General features: G+C 45.4%; 1 protein-coding gene across 1 annotated transcript in view; it reads right to left on the bottom strand.

Annotated features, from left to right (window-relative positions):
* MTDH (metadherin) overlaps positions 1–17,724 on the bottom strand; it is a 128,167-nt gene that overhangs the window by 45,538 nt on the left and 64,905 nt on the right. The window contains exon 8 of the mRNA XM_030189776.1: positions 16,726–16,850. Coding sequence (XP_030045636.1) covers positions 16,726–16,850 — 125 coding nt within the window. The remainder of the gene's footprint in view (positions 1–16,725; positions 16,851–17,724) is intronic.

Raw genomic sequence — 17,724 nt, 5'->3', positions numbered from 1 at the left:
CTGAATCATGGGAAGAAGGGTGCCCAGGGAAAGCATCCTGAACTTTTCCTTTACCAGATATTTGTTCAGGGCCCTTAGGTCTAGGATGGGACGCATCCCCCCTGTTTTATTTTCCACAAGGAAGTACCTGGAATAGTATCCCAGCCCTTCTTGCCCGGATGGCACGGGCTCGACCGCAATGGCGCTGAGAAGGGCGGAGAGTTCCTCTGCAAGTACCTGCTTGTGCTGGAAGCTGTAAGACTGAGCTCCCGGTGGGCAATTTGGAGGTTTGGAGGCCAAACTGAGGGTGTATCCTTGCCGGACTATTTGAAGAACCCACTGATCGGAGGTTATGAGAGGCCACCTTTGGTGAAAAACTTTCAACCTCCCCCCGACCGGCAGATCGCCCGGCACTGACACGTTGATGGCGGCTATGCTCTGCTGGAGCCAGTCAAAAGCTCGCCCCTTGCTTTTGCTGGGGAGCCGAGGGTCCTTGCTAAGGTGCACGCTGCTGACGAGAGCGAGAGCGAGCGCGCTGGGGCTTTGCCTGGGCCGCAGGCTGTCGAGAAGGAGGATTGTACCTACGCTTACCAGAAGAGTAGGGAACAGTCTTCCTTCCCCCATAAAAACGTCTACCTGTGGAGGTAGAAGCTGAAGGCTGCCGGCGGGAGAACTTGTCGAAAGCGGTATCCCGCTGGTGGAGCTGCTCTACCACCTGTTTGACTTTTTCTCCAAAAATGTTGTCCGCACGGCAAGGCGAGTCCGCAATCCGCTGCTGGATCCTATTCTCCAGGTCGGAGGCACGCAGCCATGAGAGTCTGCGCATCACCACACCTTGAGCAGCGGCCCTGGACGCAACATCAAAGGTATCATATACCCCTCTGGCCAGGAATTTTCTGCACGCCTTCAGCTGCCTGACCACCTCCTGAAACGGCTTGGCTTGCTCAAGAGGGAGCTTGTCCACCAGGCCAGCCAACTGCCGCACATTGTTCCGCATGTGTATGCTCGTGTAGAGCTGGTAAGGCTGAATTTTGGCCACGAGCATAGAGGAATGGTAGGCCTTCCTCCCAAAGGAGTCTAAGGTTCTAGAGTCTTTGCCCGGGGGCGCCGAAGCATGCTCCCTAGAACTCTTAGCCTTCTTTAGGGCCAAATCCACAACTCCAGAGTCGTGAGGCAACTGAGTGCGCATCAGCTCTGGGTCCCCATGGATCCGGTACTGGGACTCGATCTTCTTGGGAATGTGGGGATTACTTAGAGGCTTGGTCCAGTTCGCCAGCAATGTCTTTTTTAGGACACGATGCATGGGTACTGTGGACGCTTCCTTAGGTGAAGGATAGTCCAGGAGCTCAAACATTTCAGCCCTGGGCTCGTCCTCCACAACCACCGGGAAGGGGATGGCCGTAGACATCTCCCGGACAAAGGCCGCAAAAGACAGACTCTCGGGAGGAGAAAGCTGCCTTTCAGGGGAGGGAGTGGGATGAGAAGGAAGGCCATCAGACTCCTCGTCAGAGAAATACCTGATGTCCTCCTCCTCCTCCCACGAGGCCTCACCATCGGTATCCATTCACTCTGAATGGGCTGTGTCGGCATTGCCGCACAGCTTAGTAAACAGGGGAGTTAACCAGCTTAAACTTGACTTAAAACAAATCCTTCAAGGTAAAATCATAACGAGTCCGACTCTGCAGGGTTTCGAATAACTTCTTCAGGAACTCTGACTATGATAATTTTATAATGTCTTCAAAGGAATAAAGAAGTGCCTCTCCTCCGTCTTTGTTTAAAGAAGTCAAGTTAAGCTGTTGGACAGTTAAAACAAGGTCTAACCGGAACTAGCCTTGGAGTGGGTAAACTTGCAGTGGGTTAAACATCTTTTGAGTGTCAAGTTTTGGCGAGTGATACAATTTACCTGCTCTTGCCTGATCACGATATAAAGTTGAACTGGAATATAGCCAGACACAGACACGATACGCTGACAAGGACTGAACCCATCGAGGATATTCCTGACCATTCAACGCTAAGTGCCTATTCATTGATTATTAGTGTTTATGAAGACAGCACAAATTTAGTGCATGATCGTTACAGAGACAGTATATTTTTAGAAGATTAGAATTAGAGGATTATAGCACATTTGTTATTTTTTGATGTGCACAAGGCTTTTTGGAGAAAGAGACAGGATTGACTAACTCGGTTCTGAGATTTGAGAGAAGAATATATATACATTTTAGCATTCATTACAGCACGGGTGTTTTTGCTCAAAAATTAAGCTCTATGATTGAGAAATTTGTCCACCCTTAGAGGCGTAATTCACTTTGGTGGTGCCTCATTTGAGTGAGTTTACAACTCTGAGAACTACCCTATTATTTATTAGATATTTCAATCAGCCACCTAGAACTGTATTGGGTCAATCCTCTCACTTATCTCCTTTATTGATTATACTCTGGTTTATTTACTATCTGAAATTGTTCTATTGCATAGAGTATGCTTCTTAAAGCCACATGGCACCCTCGTTGACATGGAGAGAAAAATGGCCAACAGTAGATCAAAAGGCTCTATGTCCTAGGGAGCTTGAGTAGTCGCATACCCAAAAACAGTCGATGCCTCCTGGGCAAAAGAAGGGCTCAGAGGCCCCAAAAGGCTAAAAATTGAAAAATGAAAACAATTGAAAAAAATGCACTTTGCAGTGTCCGCACTGGGCTCCGTGGATGATGTCACCCACATATGAGAACATTATGCCAGCTTGTCCTCTGAGAATCTGAGTTCCGTTTGCCCTCAGATCTCTATGTGTAAAGAGAATTGAGATGCAGAGTGCTGCACATGGCTTTAAAGATAAAACAAAACTTGTTTTAAAACATACTGAGAATTATGAACTACTTCTTTCCGATGGTCTAATGTTGAAAGTAAATAATGTCTCTAAGTTAACTGGGGTTTATTTGGACACCTCTATCTTTGAAACCCCAGATTAATGCTATAGTCAAAATTCCCCATTTTTAAATTGCATCAAGTTATACTGATAAAAAAATAATAATTGTGTTGTTAGAAATATTAATTTGCTTTTTACTGAAGGACACTTGTCTAGCTTGCTCCAGTCAATTATTTGGGCTATTGCGCTGAGCTTTATTTCTTCTATCAGTTCATTTACTTTCTAGATGGCAAATTCTACAAAACACAGCAGCTAAGATGGTTTTCAGAAAAAAGATTCACCATGTTACTCCTTCTCTTGTTAAACTGCACTGGCTGTCTATGCATACTCATATTTCTTTTCAGTTAGCTTATTGAGTTTATCAAATATTTGAAGGTACATGTCCAGAATATTTATTTACTTTATTTTCTTTCCCACTGTCTCTTACATCTTTGAGCTGGGGATTTCCATCTTCTTTATTTTCCCTCATTCTCTGGCATTAAATAAGAAAAAATACCTGTAAAGATTATTTTGTATCAAGCAGTCCATATTTGGTGCTCTTTGCCTACTAAACTTAGGATTATGCCTTATCTATCTTTTCGTTAAAAGCTGAAAACTTACTTGTTCCAGAAATTATGTTTTTAATTACATAAATCAATTTTTTTAATTGTTATCCGCTTTGAACCTAAGTTATGAGAGTTGGCAGACTACAAGCATATCATACATTAAAAAAAAAAAAAAAACCCCTTTGCAGTGACCATGAATGTGTGACCTATGAAGACTTACTGCTACACCACTCAAAACAGTATTGAAAAAGAATCTTTGTTGGATCAATATGAGAGACTTAAGGTTTGCGAGAACATATTGCATTTACTCACATTGAAAATCAAGGACCCAAATGCAGCCACTTGCCAAAGCACGGCCATGTCAGATCATCAATAAATTATTAACCTGAGTGTGGCTCTAATGACATCATTATCACCTTGGCAATCTCCTGCATACATTTTAAACATATTTTTTTTTTACAAATTTTTATGAACATTTTTATTCTTTTCAACCCAAAAGAAATCAGAAAGAATTATACAAGAGGGGTTGAGAATATCCATCTGTAAAATACACTGAAAATTTAACGGAATGAGAAGAAATTAGGTACAAAAGAAAAACCAATATGAGAGACAGTTTGAAAACTGGCCACATCTGAGAAGTAAGTCCTTCCCTCAAATAAAAAAAATGGCCTGATGTATTTCTATGGGAAAAAGAATTCCAGCATAGAAGCTTATGTATAGTGCAATCCAGTTAGAGAACTCCCCCCCCCCCCCCCCCCATATATCACCACATCCACACACAGGGATTACAAATTCCCTAGCTGTGATACGGGGAAAATTAGGTTCTTACCATGATAAGTTTCTTTCCTTTAGTCACAGCAGATGAAGCCATTACGTATGGGTTGTGTCCATCAACCAGCAGGGGGAGATAGAGAGCACTCAACTTTTCTCAGTGCCTCATGGCCAGCTGCCTCTTCAGTATTTGAAGCTTCCAAAGCAGTATGGCAAACCGCAATGGGAATAACATGAACTTTCCTCACAGCGAACGATGGCTCCTTAACAAGGGCATGAACTCAAAAAAGGAGGGAATGAACTCATCCTCCTGGAGGGAATAAACTCATCCTCCCAAAACATGAACTGGAGGGAATGAACTCATCCTCCTATAACTGTAACAAGAATCCTGAAGACTGTTTTCCGACTCCCCAAGGAAGGAATATAACTTCAGGAAACAAGAACAGCACCTAAAATCTGAATCACTGCAATACAGGGAGGGCTCATGGCTTCATCTGCTATGACTAAAGGAAAAAAAATGATCATGGTAAGAACCTAATTTTCCCTTCCTTGTCATCAAGCAGATGAAGCCATTACGTATGGGATGTAACAAAGCAATCCCTAAATAGGATAGGAACAAGCCACACCACGCGCTAGCACCTGTGCTCCAAAACGCGCATCCCTCCTGGCAGCCACATCCAGCCTGTAATGTCGGGCGAAAGAGAGCTTAGAAGCCCATGTTGCAGCCCTGCAAATCTCATAAAGAGATAGTGCTCCAGTTTCCGCCCAGGAAGAGGAAATCGCTCTTGTGGAATGTGCCTTAAAGGCTTCAGGCGGAGCCCGGCCAGACAGCAGATATGCTGAAAAGATAGCTTCTTTGAGCCAACGGGCAAAAGTGGCTTTAGACGCTGAAGACCCTCTGCGAGGGCCTGCAAACAGCACAAAAAGATGATCAGAGGTCCTGAAAGAATTTGTAATTCGCAGATACTGCAACAGAGTCCTGCGCACATCCAGAAGGTGCAACTGCCCAAACGAACCTGGAAACTCCTAATCAACAAAGGAGGGAAGAAAAACAGGCTGGTTCAGGTGAAACGCTAAAACCACCTTAGGCATGAAGGAAGGCACGGTCCGAACCGTGACCCCTGACTCTGAGAATGGCAGAAAAGGGTCTCTACAGGACAGCGCCTGGAGCTCTGACACCCGTCTCGCCGAGGTAATGGCCACTAAAAAGACAGCCTTCAGTGTCAAATCTTTCTCTGAAGCACGCCGAAGCGGTTCAAAGGGAGCCCCCTGAAGGGCCTTCAATACTAACCCCAGGTTCCAAGCTGGACAAGGTGCCCGCACAGGAGGACGGAGCTGAAGCACCCCTCTAAGAAACCATGCCACATCTGGATGAGCAGCTAAGGACACGCCTTCGACCTTGCAACGCAGGGAGGCCAATGCTGCCACTTGCACCCGCAGGGAATTATAGGCCAAGCCTTTGTGTACACCATCCTGCAAAAAGTCCAGAATCGGCGAGACAGGAGCCCACAACGGAGAAAGCGCTCTTGAAACACACCAGACTTCAAACTGGCGCCAAATCCTGGCATAAGCCACGGAAGTGGAGCGCTTACGGGCCTGCAGGAGAGTGGAAATTACCTTATTTGAGTAGTCTTTATCTCTCAATTGCGCCCTCTCAATCGCCATGCCATAACACCAAAGCGGCAGGCATCCTCCATGGCCACCGGACCCTGTGACAACAGGTGCGGAACCAGAGGTAACGGAAAGGGAGCCTCCAACAGCATCTGTCGGAGGTCCGCATACCAAGGCCTCCTGGGCCAATCCGGGGCGATGAGCACCACTTCTCCTGGATGCAGCCGAATCCGCAGGAGCACTCGCCCTATCAAGGGCCACGGAGGAGAGACATACAGCAAGCCCAGGGGCCAGGGTTGAGCCAAGGCATCCAACCTGGCAGCGTGGGGATCACTCCGTCTGCTGAAGAAGCACGGGACTTTGGCATTGGAACTGGTCGCCATAAGATCCATCACTGGCTTGCCCCATTTGGCACATATCTGCAGGAATACATAGTTTGCTAGTTCCCACTCCGCTGGATCGATCTGATGCCTGCTTAGATAGTCGGCTTGCACGTTGCTCTGACCTGCAATGTGAGCTGCTGACAGGGACTGTAGATGCAGCTCGGCCCAGTGGCAAATTTGTTCGGCCTGCGCGGCTAGAGCTCTGCACTGAGTGCCACCTTGTCGATTTATGTAGGCCACTGCTGTCGTGTTGTCCGACATCACTCGGACAGCCAATCCTTCCAGGGTCACTTGAAAGGCCAGAAGAGCCAGAAACACCGCTTTCAACTCCAGGCGGTTGATAGACCACTCCGAATCATCGGGCGTCCACAGACCCTGGGCATGCTTCCCCTGGCAATGTGCGCCCCAGCCCTTCAGGCTGGCATCTGTCACCACTAGACACCTATCGGGGAGCACCAGCGGCATTCCCCGCCGCAACATGCTGTCCAAGAGCCACCACTCCATACTGAGGCGGGCTGCAGGGAGCCAAGAAAGTCTGCACTGATAATCCTGAGATACTGGAGACCATCGTTGAAGTAGAGAATACTGTAGAGGTCTCAGGTGCGCTCTCGCCCATGGCACCACTTCCAAGGTGGCAGTCATCGATCCCAACAGCTGGACAATGTCCCAAGCTCGCAGGCGGGGCATCCTCAGGAGCAGACGGACCTGATTCTGAAGCTTGCACCGTCTTTGTATGGGAAGTAACACATAGCCCGAGGCTGTGTCGAACTTGGCCCCCAAATATTCTAAAGATTGCGAGGGGGTCAGGTAACTTTTGGCCATATTGACGACCCAGCCTAGAGATTGAAGGACTGAAACCACTCTAGCTGTAGCTAGATGACTCTCTTTTTCTGAGTCTGCTCTGATGAGCCAGTCGTCTAGGTACGGGTGAACCCGGATACCATCTCGCCTGAGAAAGGCAGCTACTACCACCATAACCTTAGAGAAGGTTCGGGGAGCTGTAGCGAGGCCAAAAGGCAAGGCCCGAAACTGGAAATGTTTTCCCAACACCGCAAACCGCAGAAACTTCTGGTGCGGGGGCCAAATTGGTATGTGCAAGTAAGCTTCTTTCAGGTCCAGAGACGTGAGAAACTCTCCTGGCTGTACCGCCGCAATGACGGAGCACAGGGTTTCCATGTGAAAATGCCGCACTCTTAAGGACTTGTTTAGCTCTTTTAAGTCCTGGATCGGGCGAAAAGACCCGCCTTTTCGTGGCACCACAAAGTAAATGGAGTAGCGGCCTAGACCTTGTTCGGCGGGAGGCACCGGGGTCACAGCCCCTATCTGGCACAGACTGTGCAGAGTCTCCGCTACCGCCGCCCGTTTGGTGGAAGAACCGCATCGGGAACCCACAAACACGTCTCTCACCGGGGCATCGAATTCTATTCGGTATCCCTCTCTGATCAGGTCCAAGACCCACTGATCTGCGGAGATTTTGGCCCACTCCTCGAAAAAGAGGGAAAGTCTTCCTCAGATGACAGGAAACGAGGACAGGGCCGGCGCACCATCATCGAGAGGGTCGCCCCTGAACTCCAGGCCTTGAACCGGCAGCTGCGGAACGTTTGTCCGAGCGAAAGGAGTTTCTCTGCTGAAAGCGGGTACGTGAAGTGAACCCAGCAGCACGCCCCGGGCGGTACCTTCTAGCTTCACGGAAGCGAGGTCTGTAAGAGGAGCAGACCGCCTGACCCTTAGAGGAAGGCTTCGGCCTATCTTCGGGCAAGCGCTGAGGTTTGGAATCCCCCAGACCTTTAACAATGTTTTCCAGCTCCTCACCAAATAGGAGAAGGCCTTGAAAGGGCAACTTCATCAACCTTTGCTTAGAGGCCATGTCCGCTGCCCAATGTCATAGCCAAAGAGTGCGGCGAGCCGCCACTGCTACAGCCATTTGCTTAGCCGAAGCTCTGACCATATCATAAAGGGCGTCAGCAAAAAAGGACAAGGCCGACTCCATCCGCGGAGCCACTTCAGATAAGGTCTCCACTCCATCACCGGGCTGTTCCACTGCCTGCTGTAACCAAGCCAGGCAGGCTCTAGCAGCATAACAACTGCATGCAGACGCCCGAACAGTGAGACCTGCCACATCAAAGGACCGCTTCAGAGCTAAATCAAGCCTGCAGTCTTGAATATCCTTCAGGGCAACACCTCCTTCAACAGGGAGGGTAGTTCTCTTTGTCACAGCCGTGACCAGGGCATCCACTTTAGGCATTGCAAAGCGAGCCAAATGTTCCTCACTCAGAGGGTATAATTGCCCCATAGCCCTGGCAACCTTCAAAGGTCCCTCGGGGTCAGCCCATTGAGCCAATATAAGCTCTTGGATGGAGTCATGCAAAGGAAAGGCTCGAGCAGGCTTTCTGGTACTAGCCATCCTTGGATTAACCGAGGAGGCTGTGCCACTCCCAGGATCTTCAATCGAGAGGGCTTGTAAGGCATCTGAAATAAGCGCTGGCAGCTCCTCGCGGTGGAAAATCCTCACCGCAGACGGATCATCAAGCTCCTGTGGCAATTCTGCACCCGACTCTGGCTCCTCAGCCCAAGAAGTTCTGCCAGACCCCTCAGAATCCTCATAGCACGACCACGGGAGGGAAAAGGGGGGTGCGCCACACTCAGAAGGGGAATTAGCCCTTCTGCGTTTATCAGGAGGATAAGAAACAGGCAAAGCCAACTCCAAAAGGCCAGGATCCACCGGGGGGGGGGGGGGGGCAGGCAGAGGGTCCGAAGATCCCTGTGGAAGAGCTCCTTTAAGCATGTATGCCCTATGCAGCATTAAAACCGCTCCCTGACCGCCCGGATCCTGCCCAGGGCTATCAGCTCTATTAGTAGCCTCACTCAGAGGACCCCCCCCCCCCCCGGATTCAGGGCTCTCCGTCGCAACGGAGGCCACGCCATGTGGAAAATCCAAAATGGCGTTCACTGCCAGCTCAGAGCGCGAAAGATCGCCGCTCGCCATGCTCGGGCCGGCTCTATCGTCTGGACAGCACGAATTACAGTGCTTTACAGTCTCCGCAGCCATCGCCAAAAACGGCGGAAAAATTCAAAAATGGCGGTTCGCGCCAAAAACGTCCCAATTGCGGGCCCACCCCGGAGGAGTCAGAAAACACTCTTACCTCACTGAACCGAGTATCACAGCTCCGGTCCTGCAGAAGAATCTCAAGAAAAAAACCTCCTTTCCAAGATCGCTGCGCTAAAGCGCGACGCGACTTTATTTATTTATTTTAACGCTGTGAGGAAAGCAGAGGCAAAAGAGGTAAATAAAAACACTCCGGAGGCTCAGGTAAGTGGGAAAGGCAGGGAAAGGCGAACCAATGTGCCTGCATCCACTGAGTGGGAAAGGACAGGGAAAAGCAAGCTAATATGTCCACATCCACGGGGGCATGGATAAGGCAGGGAAAGGGCTAACCTATGTGCCTTCAAAGTGAAGCTGCTATAGCCTCTAACACCCCGGCTAACAACTGGCAAGCCAGCAGCCACCCCCAGGCAGATTTTGATGGAGCTCGAAGAAGCTGCAGCCACCCTGCTTGGGGAGATAGAGAATACTGAAGAGGCAGTGGAGCTGGCTGGCCATGAGGCACTGTGAAAAGTTGAGTGCTATCTCCCCCTGCTGGTTGATGGACACAACCCATACGTAATGCTTCATCTGCTTAATGACAAGGAAATATATGATTAACTTAAATATAGTGCATTTCATTTTCTTTGTTATTTCCAGTGCCTTTTTTGTGCCGGTACAGCACAGCAAGGAGTAGTAGGCGCAGTGCTGTAGTGCTAGGACAGGTCCTGTTGAAGGGCAGCACCTGTCAGAAGGGCAGGGGATCGGCAGAGCAGACAGCGCATGTCTAAGCACTGCAGCCCTAGGAGAATTGCTAGATGGGGAGAGAGAGAGGGGACAAGGGGAGAAATGCTGGATGGGGAGAGAGGGGACAAGGTGAGAAATGTGGGAAGGGGAGAAATGCTGGGAGAGAGGAGGCAAGGAGAGAAAAGGGGCAAGGATAGAGATGCTGGATGGGGAGAGAAGGGGCAAGGGGAGAGATGCTGAATGGGGAAGAGAGGGTAAGGGAGAAATGCTGGAAGATTGGATAGTAAGAAAGAACTAAACGTGGATAAAGGCAGAAAATAAAATCAAAGAAAGCTGAAAGGAAAAGGAGGACAGAAAAATGACAACAGGAAATCCTGGCAATAGAGTTAAGAGAAGATGATGAAAGTAGAAACCAGAGATTGGGACCAAGACAAATGAAAAGCACATGGCCAGACAACAAAGGTAGAAAAAAAACAATTTTATTTTTAAGATAAAGTAAAGTAGTGTGGTAGCTGTGCTAATTTTATTTATTTGCAGCTGTTAATTTGTAATGTTGTGAATGGAATATTTGAAATTTAAGTCTGCTGTTTTTATAGCAAGGGGGAAATATTTTTGTTTTTCTGGTGTTATCCTACATGCTAGAGTCTGTTTTTTTGGGATTTCAGCTGATTTACTGTAGATATATAGATGATATCTTCATTCTCTGGCAGGGAGATGTTGAAACACTGCTTACCTTCCATCAACGAAGATATACAGTGGTGGAAATAAGTATTTGATCCCTTGCTGATTTTGTAAGTTTGCCCACTGACAAAGACATGAGCAGCCCATAATTGAAGGGTAGGTTATTGGTAACAGTGAGAGATAGCACATCACAAATTAAATCCGGAAAATCACATTGTGGAAAGTATATGAATTTATTTGCATTCTGCAGAGGGAAATAAGTATTTGATCCCCCACCAACCAGTAAGAGATCTGGCCCCTACAGACCAGGTAGATGCTCCAAATCAACTCGTTACCTGCATGACAGACAGCTGTCGGCAATGGTCACCTGTATGAAAGACACCTGTCCACAGACTCAGTGAATCAGTCAGACTCTAACCTCTACAAAATGGCCAAGAGCAAGGAGCTGTCTAAGGATGTCAGGGACAAGATCATACACCTGCACAAGGCTGGAATGGGCTACAAAACCATCAGTAAGACGCTGGGCGAGAAGGAGACAACTGTTGGTGCCATAGTAAGAAAATGGAAGAAGTACAAAATGACTGTCAATCGACAAAGATCTGGGGCTCCACGCAAAATCTCACCTCGTGGGGTATCCTTGATCATGAGGAAGGTTAGAAATCAGCCTACAACTACAAGGGGGGAACTTGTCAATGATCTCAAGGCAGCTGGGACCACTGTCACCACGAAAACCATTGGTAACACATTACGACATAACGGATTGCAATCCTGCAGTGCCCGCAAGGTCCCCCTGCTCCGGAAGGCACATGTGACGGCCCGTCTGAAGTTTGCCAGTGAACACCTGGATGATGCCGAGAGTGATTGGGAGAAGGTGCTGTGGTCAGATGAGACAAAAATTGAGCTCTTTGGCATGAACTCAACTCGCCGTGTTTGGAGGAAGAGAAATGCTGCCTATGACCCAAAGAACACCGTCCCCACTGTCAAGCATGGAGGTGGAAATGTTATGTTTTGGGGGTGTTTCTCTGCTAAGGGCACAGGACTACTTCACCGCATCAATGGGAGAATGGATGGGGCCATGTACCGTACAATTCTGAGTGACAACCTCCTTCCCTCCGCCAGGGCCTTAAAAATGGGTCGTGGCTGGGTCTTCCAGCACGACAATGACCCAAAACATACAGCCAAGGCAACAAAGGAGTGGCTCAGGAAGAAGCACATTAGGGTCATGGAGTGGCCTAGCCAGTCACCAGACCTTAATCCCATTGAAAACTTATGGAGGGAGCTGAAGCTGCGAGTTGCCAAGCGACAGCCCAGAACTCTTAATGATTTAGAGATGATCTGCAAAGAGGAGTGGACCAAAATTCCTCCTGACATGTGTGCAAACCTCATCATCAACTACAGAAGACGTCTGACCGCTGTGCTTGCCAACAAGGGTTTTGCCACCAAGTATTAGGTCTTGTTTGCCAGAGGGATTAAATACTTATTTCCCTCTGCAGAATGCAAATAAATTCATATACTTTCCACAATGTGATTTTCCGGATTTAATTTGTGATGTGCTATCTCTCACTGTTACCAATAACCTACCCTTCAATTATGGGCTGCTCATGTCTTTGTCAGTGGGCAAACTTACAAAATCAGCAAGGGATCAAATACTTATTTCCACCACTGTATTGATTGTTTCAGGCTTTTTATTTAGTTTTTTTATTTAGCTTTTTTGGTCTTCAATATATCTTCTAGAATAATCATTTAATTTCTAAGGTCGTCATTTCTCAGTAGTCTTTCTTTCTTCTTTATGTGCACCGTCATCTTTCTATATGTTATGTTCTCAGATTGACATTTCACCCAGGAAGTACTTCACTTATTCATCTAGCGTTCTAATAAGGTTTCTCTTGGGTTTAGAGATTCATGTTTCTTTTACGTTTATATATCATTTATGTTGTTTCCAGCAATGACTACGAACTTTTTCGTTCTTGCCCTTTAACCTCTGACGTCATTTCCCTTTCTTTTTGGCACCACCCTTTCTTTCTTAAACACACTATCAGTCTGCAGATTTTTTTCACATTCCATGCTGTGTACCTAGTGACCCGCTACAGACAAGCTTACCACGAAAGGTCTTTCTCAAGGTATTTTTTAGTTTCCCTGTTATTCATTTGCTATTTGCTGTATTCAAAAGGTTTTTAGTCCTTTTTCCTTCCCCCCCCCCCCCCTCCATTTTTCATTAATGCTGCTTTTATTTTTTTTGTTCCAGACCACTTTTGCAAAACAGCCAATCACATCATGTTTGGTTCGCCACACGGACCAAATCGTGTTTCAGGCATCTCAGGTTAATTTTAATTTTTTTTTCATTTCTCTTTCCATTGCTCTTTATTTAGCGGTTTGTTCCATCTCCTCTCACAAGGATTTTGTTGTGTTTTGCTTTTCCGTTTTCACAGATTCACGTACGCTACGTCATAGCGGTAGGTGGGTACTTGCTCTGTCCATTTAAAATATATTTTAAATATTTTTCACGCAATCCTCGCTTCATTATAACTGTAAGGCACAATATGTGTACATCATACACATTACGTACAAACTCTGTCATGCTTTATATATTTTATTTTCTACGATATTGCGGGAAGCAGGCATTGGCTCTCTTAACTTCCTAAATATATTCCATGTGCTTCTAGCTACATCACAGTTGTAAGGTTTAAATATGGGCACAATATTATATATATTTTGCATATATATACACCTTCTTATATGTTTCCTTGTGTTGCATGTTTTTTCTTTTTACTGTTCAACGTCTTTAAAATAGCCCTGGCAACAGCATATTTTCTCAAATGGCTGTTTATGGTGCGCACAGGTATAGGCACTACCACGGCTATATGTATATACCAGATGACACCACGTTCCTTTTTCATGCATATTATTTTATTTCTTTCTTTATATATGATGTTGATTTTACGATTTCTTTTGTACACATGATGTTGGTTGTATGATTTTTATCCGGATCTTTAATTATAGTCCTTTATATTTGCATTTTTAAGACAGTATGTTCTACCTCTATATGTTTTTTCTTGTTTAAACATAGGCTGTGCATGTTTTGTATGATGATGTTTTTATGATATGCTTCAGTACATACATGTTTCCATATAATGCCCAATGATTCTTTTATTTATTGTCCTTCATACATGCATGTATTTTAGGAGAGTATGGTCCACGTTTACATGTTTTGAATGTTTAGTCCCTCCTATAATTAGTTCCTCCTACAATTATTCATTTATACTACTATTTTATGTAATGTTTTGGTGATATTACAACATCCCATATATGCATAATCTGCGTACACGTCACTCAGAGACTTTACGTTCATCATTATTTATTTTTTATCATCATATTTATCGTTGTATTTTATTATATCTTGACTTTTTATTGTATATTCATTATTTGCTTAAATGTTTCATTTGAATATTTGATTCTGTATATGTATTTGTTTGAAAGATTTATTTATGTATATGTTTTTATAGACTCCTGATGCAGGCCTGTAGGCCGAAACACAACAGTTGTGTCAAGTCTTTTCATCAATAAAGAAGTTTTTAAGATATTGTCTCCAGGATCTGTATTTCCGTGGTCAAACATCCCACTTTTTGCCTATACCTTTTTATATGCTTCATGGCTGGTAAAATGGGTGAGGCTACTGTGTGGGTGTGGCTATTGTAGAGGTGGAGCCATAGTGACCACGCCCTTAAGGTTGGCACTGTACGAGTACTGCCACCTTTTTCCCTACAATAAAAGCACTGGTTATTTCTGTGAAACTTTTCAGCTCAACTGTACAGCTTTTTTATTAGATACTGTGTGTACTTCCTAACTGTTGCTATGGGCAGGGCTAAATTTAAGGCATGGGCAAACTAAGAACATACCTAGAGACCAAAGTTGAGGGGGCCCTGTCAGATAAGCTCAGGATTCGGGAGGTCGGGATTGGCAACTCTGGCTTTTTTTGAGGATTTTATTGATTTTTACATTCATGTCTAGAAGCTAGGCATGTCTGGACTATTTTCAGAATTTAAAAACTATCTGCTGATTATGTTCCAGCTAAGGAAGGGAAGTCAATGGACGGGGCATAATTTTGGTATCCCTGCCTCCCTCATGCCTTGTCCAGCCACACATAGCTTGCTATGGCCCTTCTGCAAATCTTCAACCATCCCCACAGGGTAAGTGAGCTTGCCCTGTCTGTTTCCAGGGAAATTATTAGCAAAGACTGTGGGTAGGATCCAGCCAATGGGAAGGCTCTGAGGGCGAAGAACAAGGCAGCTGCTGTAGTCACAGCAAGGGGTAGGTGAGCAGGGGCAAGTTAATGTGCTGAAGAAATTAAATTTCTGCAAGTGATGGGAGGTGGAAATGATGGGAAAAGCAGTGACATAATTCCATAATTATCTTTCAAACAGTCCTTCCCTCATCTCCTTTCCCAATCAGATACACAGATATAAATACACACATACATACATACTAGCACACTAGAGGCACAGATGTAAGCACGCACAGGTATACAAACATGCAGGCACTGACAAACATACATACATGCATACAAATGAGCAAACAAAAACACACACAAAACAGATACACAGAAGTTGGAAAAAAGGTCCATCAGTTATGCTTGGCATGCTTTCCCCACTTGTGTACAATTGTTACTTATTCCACCGCATGACATTAATAGCTCAGTTGAAGAGACACTTAAGCTGGTTAATGATGCGCATTTCTGAGGGTGAGAAAAGTTGCACTCATATCTTTATCAAGTATAAGGCTTGATTTCAAATGAGGACACTTATAGGCAAGGAGGCAAACCTTTAACCCCCCCCCCCACCAACTACCCTATCCAGTGTGGGGCTTGTGAGCCCTCCAGTGTTCACAAATCCTTTGGCACACTGCCCCTTTAAGCTCACACTAGGTCCTGCTGTGCCCCCCCCCCCCCCCCAAAATCAACGCTGGAGAGCTCACAGGCCACATGCTGAGATCTGCTATAGAAACTGTTTTGCTGCAGTGTGACCACAGGACACATTAAATGCAAGTAAGTAGTGGCAATGATCGGGTATCTATCAAAATTTGGTGCCAGAGGCTCCACCGCTAACTCCAGACTCCGTTCCTTTTATCTTGTTGCACCATATGCCTGGAATAGACTTCCTGAACCGGTACGTCAAGCTCCATCTCTGGCCGTCTTCAAATCTAAGCTAAAAGCCCACCTTTTTGATGCTGCTTTTAACTCCTAACCCTTATTCACTTGTTCAGAACCCTTATTTTATCATCCTCACCTTAACATTCCCTTATCTTGTTTGTCCGTCCTAATTAGATTGTAAGCTCTGTCGAGCAGGGACTGTCTCTTCATGTTCAAGCGTACAGCGCTGCGTACGTCTAGTAGCGCTATAGAAATGATAAGTAGTAGTAGTAGTAAATTTGGCTCTGACCGAGTACCTTCACATGCCCATAAAAGCTATACCAAACTTAACATGATTTCTGCAATTTAAGTATGACAGGAATTTTAAAAACACGTTGCTCAGGATAAAAGTGTCCACCCCTAGCTTAATACACTAGAGTTAGTGTTGGCAGTAGCAATAGTGCAGATGCTGTAGATGATAACATCCCTGATTAATACTACTACTACTTTTTAGTGTGGCACTGGAGATATGCAGCACTGTACAATGTTCAACATTCAAGTACAATATGTCCCTGCCATAAGAAGCTTATATAGGTACCTGAGACAATGGGAGATAAGTAAGTTGCCCAAGGTCACAAGGAGTGTCAGTAACAGAGGCAGAATTCAGTCCCTGATTCTCAATCCACTGCTAACAACTAGGCCACATCCTCTCACGATGCAAGAGACCATGTTAAACTTGTTCATGGGCTAATGCAGCAACTATTTCATCAACTCCTGTGCTATAAATTAAGTGGATCATTAAGGAAATAATTTACTGCTCTTTTTAGATACTAATGTTCTAGTTACCACAGTGTCACAACTACCACAAGAAGCAGATGACTAACCTTTTGAACATCAGATATTGGCTCTTCAGGCTGTGGGCAAGCAGTAGTTTCTTCTTCAACCCAATTCCCCCATGCCTCCACTGGTGCATTCCAGTCAGAGCCAGGATCGGCAGAATCAAGGCCATCTAAAATCATTTCCAATGCTTTTATTTACAGAACAGCTTTAAAATAGGGCAAGTTTTTAAAACAATAGAGGTTTCAAGATATTGTCTAAATATATCAATTTCATATCAGTTGTAACTTTTCTTTTCAGCGGCACTTAACAGGTTAGGGCCGCTGAAAGTGTCAAGTTAGTAGTGCCTCTCTCAAAACTGGCACTTTGAGGGGGGGGGGTGGGGGAACACGTTCTAGTTTGGAATCAGCACTTATCTAGTCAAAATAACCTCATAAAAGTCAGTCCTATCTTTACTTGGTGCCACACACTGGTTAAAGTGCTGAATATTGCATTTAACTGCCTATGCTTTAGCCAACTCCACAAATCCAAAAATTCAATGCCAAAGCCCAAACATGGCTCGGCACTGAATTTCTGGGCATTACTACAGGTGGTGGTTAGCAAAATACTAAGAAATGTTTGCTGAATATCAGCTACTGGGAGTTTTCACTTTGTTAGACTGGAACATATGCTTCCAAGTCATGAGCTGAGATCACTGCTACCTAAACAGAACCTTTTCTGAATGCAACTGATTATCTGCTGTTTTCATAATAAGTTCTATTCAGGCATAACTAGAAGCTACTGTGAACAAGAAAATTAATAAAAATATGGTAAAAAGGTGTCTTTTTAATATTTGAAGATACTTTGTTAGATTTAAGAATTGTGTTTAAAGGTGTGTAATTAAATTTGTTACACCTTTTTGTGGATCCCCCCAGGCCCTGAAACGTTTATCCCCTCTTTTGGTTAGACCTCAGCAACAAAATCAAGCCCTCAAATGCACTCATATCTTCTTAAAAGCCATGCAATCTTTATTGTACTCTAGTATTTGGACATCCTTTGAATTGTGC

Source organism: Microcaecilia unicolor, chromosome 1, assembly GCF_901765095.1.
Source record: "Microcaecilia unicolor chromosome 1, aMicUni1.1, whole genome shotgun sequence".
In the NCBI taxonomy this organism is placed as follows: Eukaryota; Metazoa; Chordata; class Amphibia; order Gymnophiona; family Siphonopidae; genus Microcaecilia; species Microcaecilia unicolor.
Note: the sequence above shows the minus strand (reverse complement) of the source record. Positions and strands in the feature narration are given on the sequence as shown.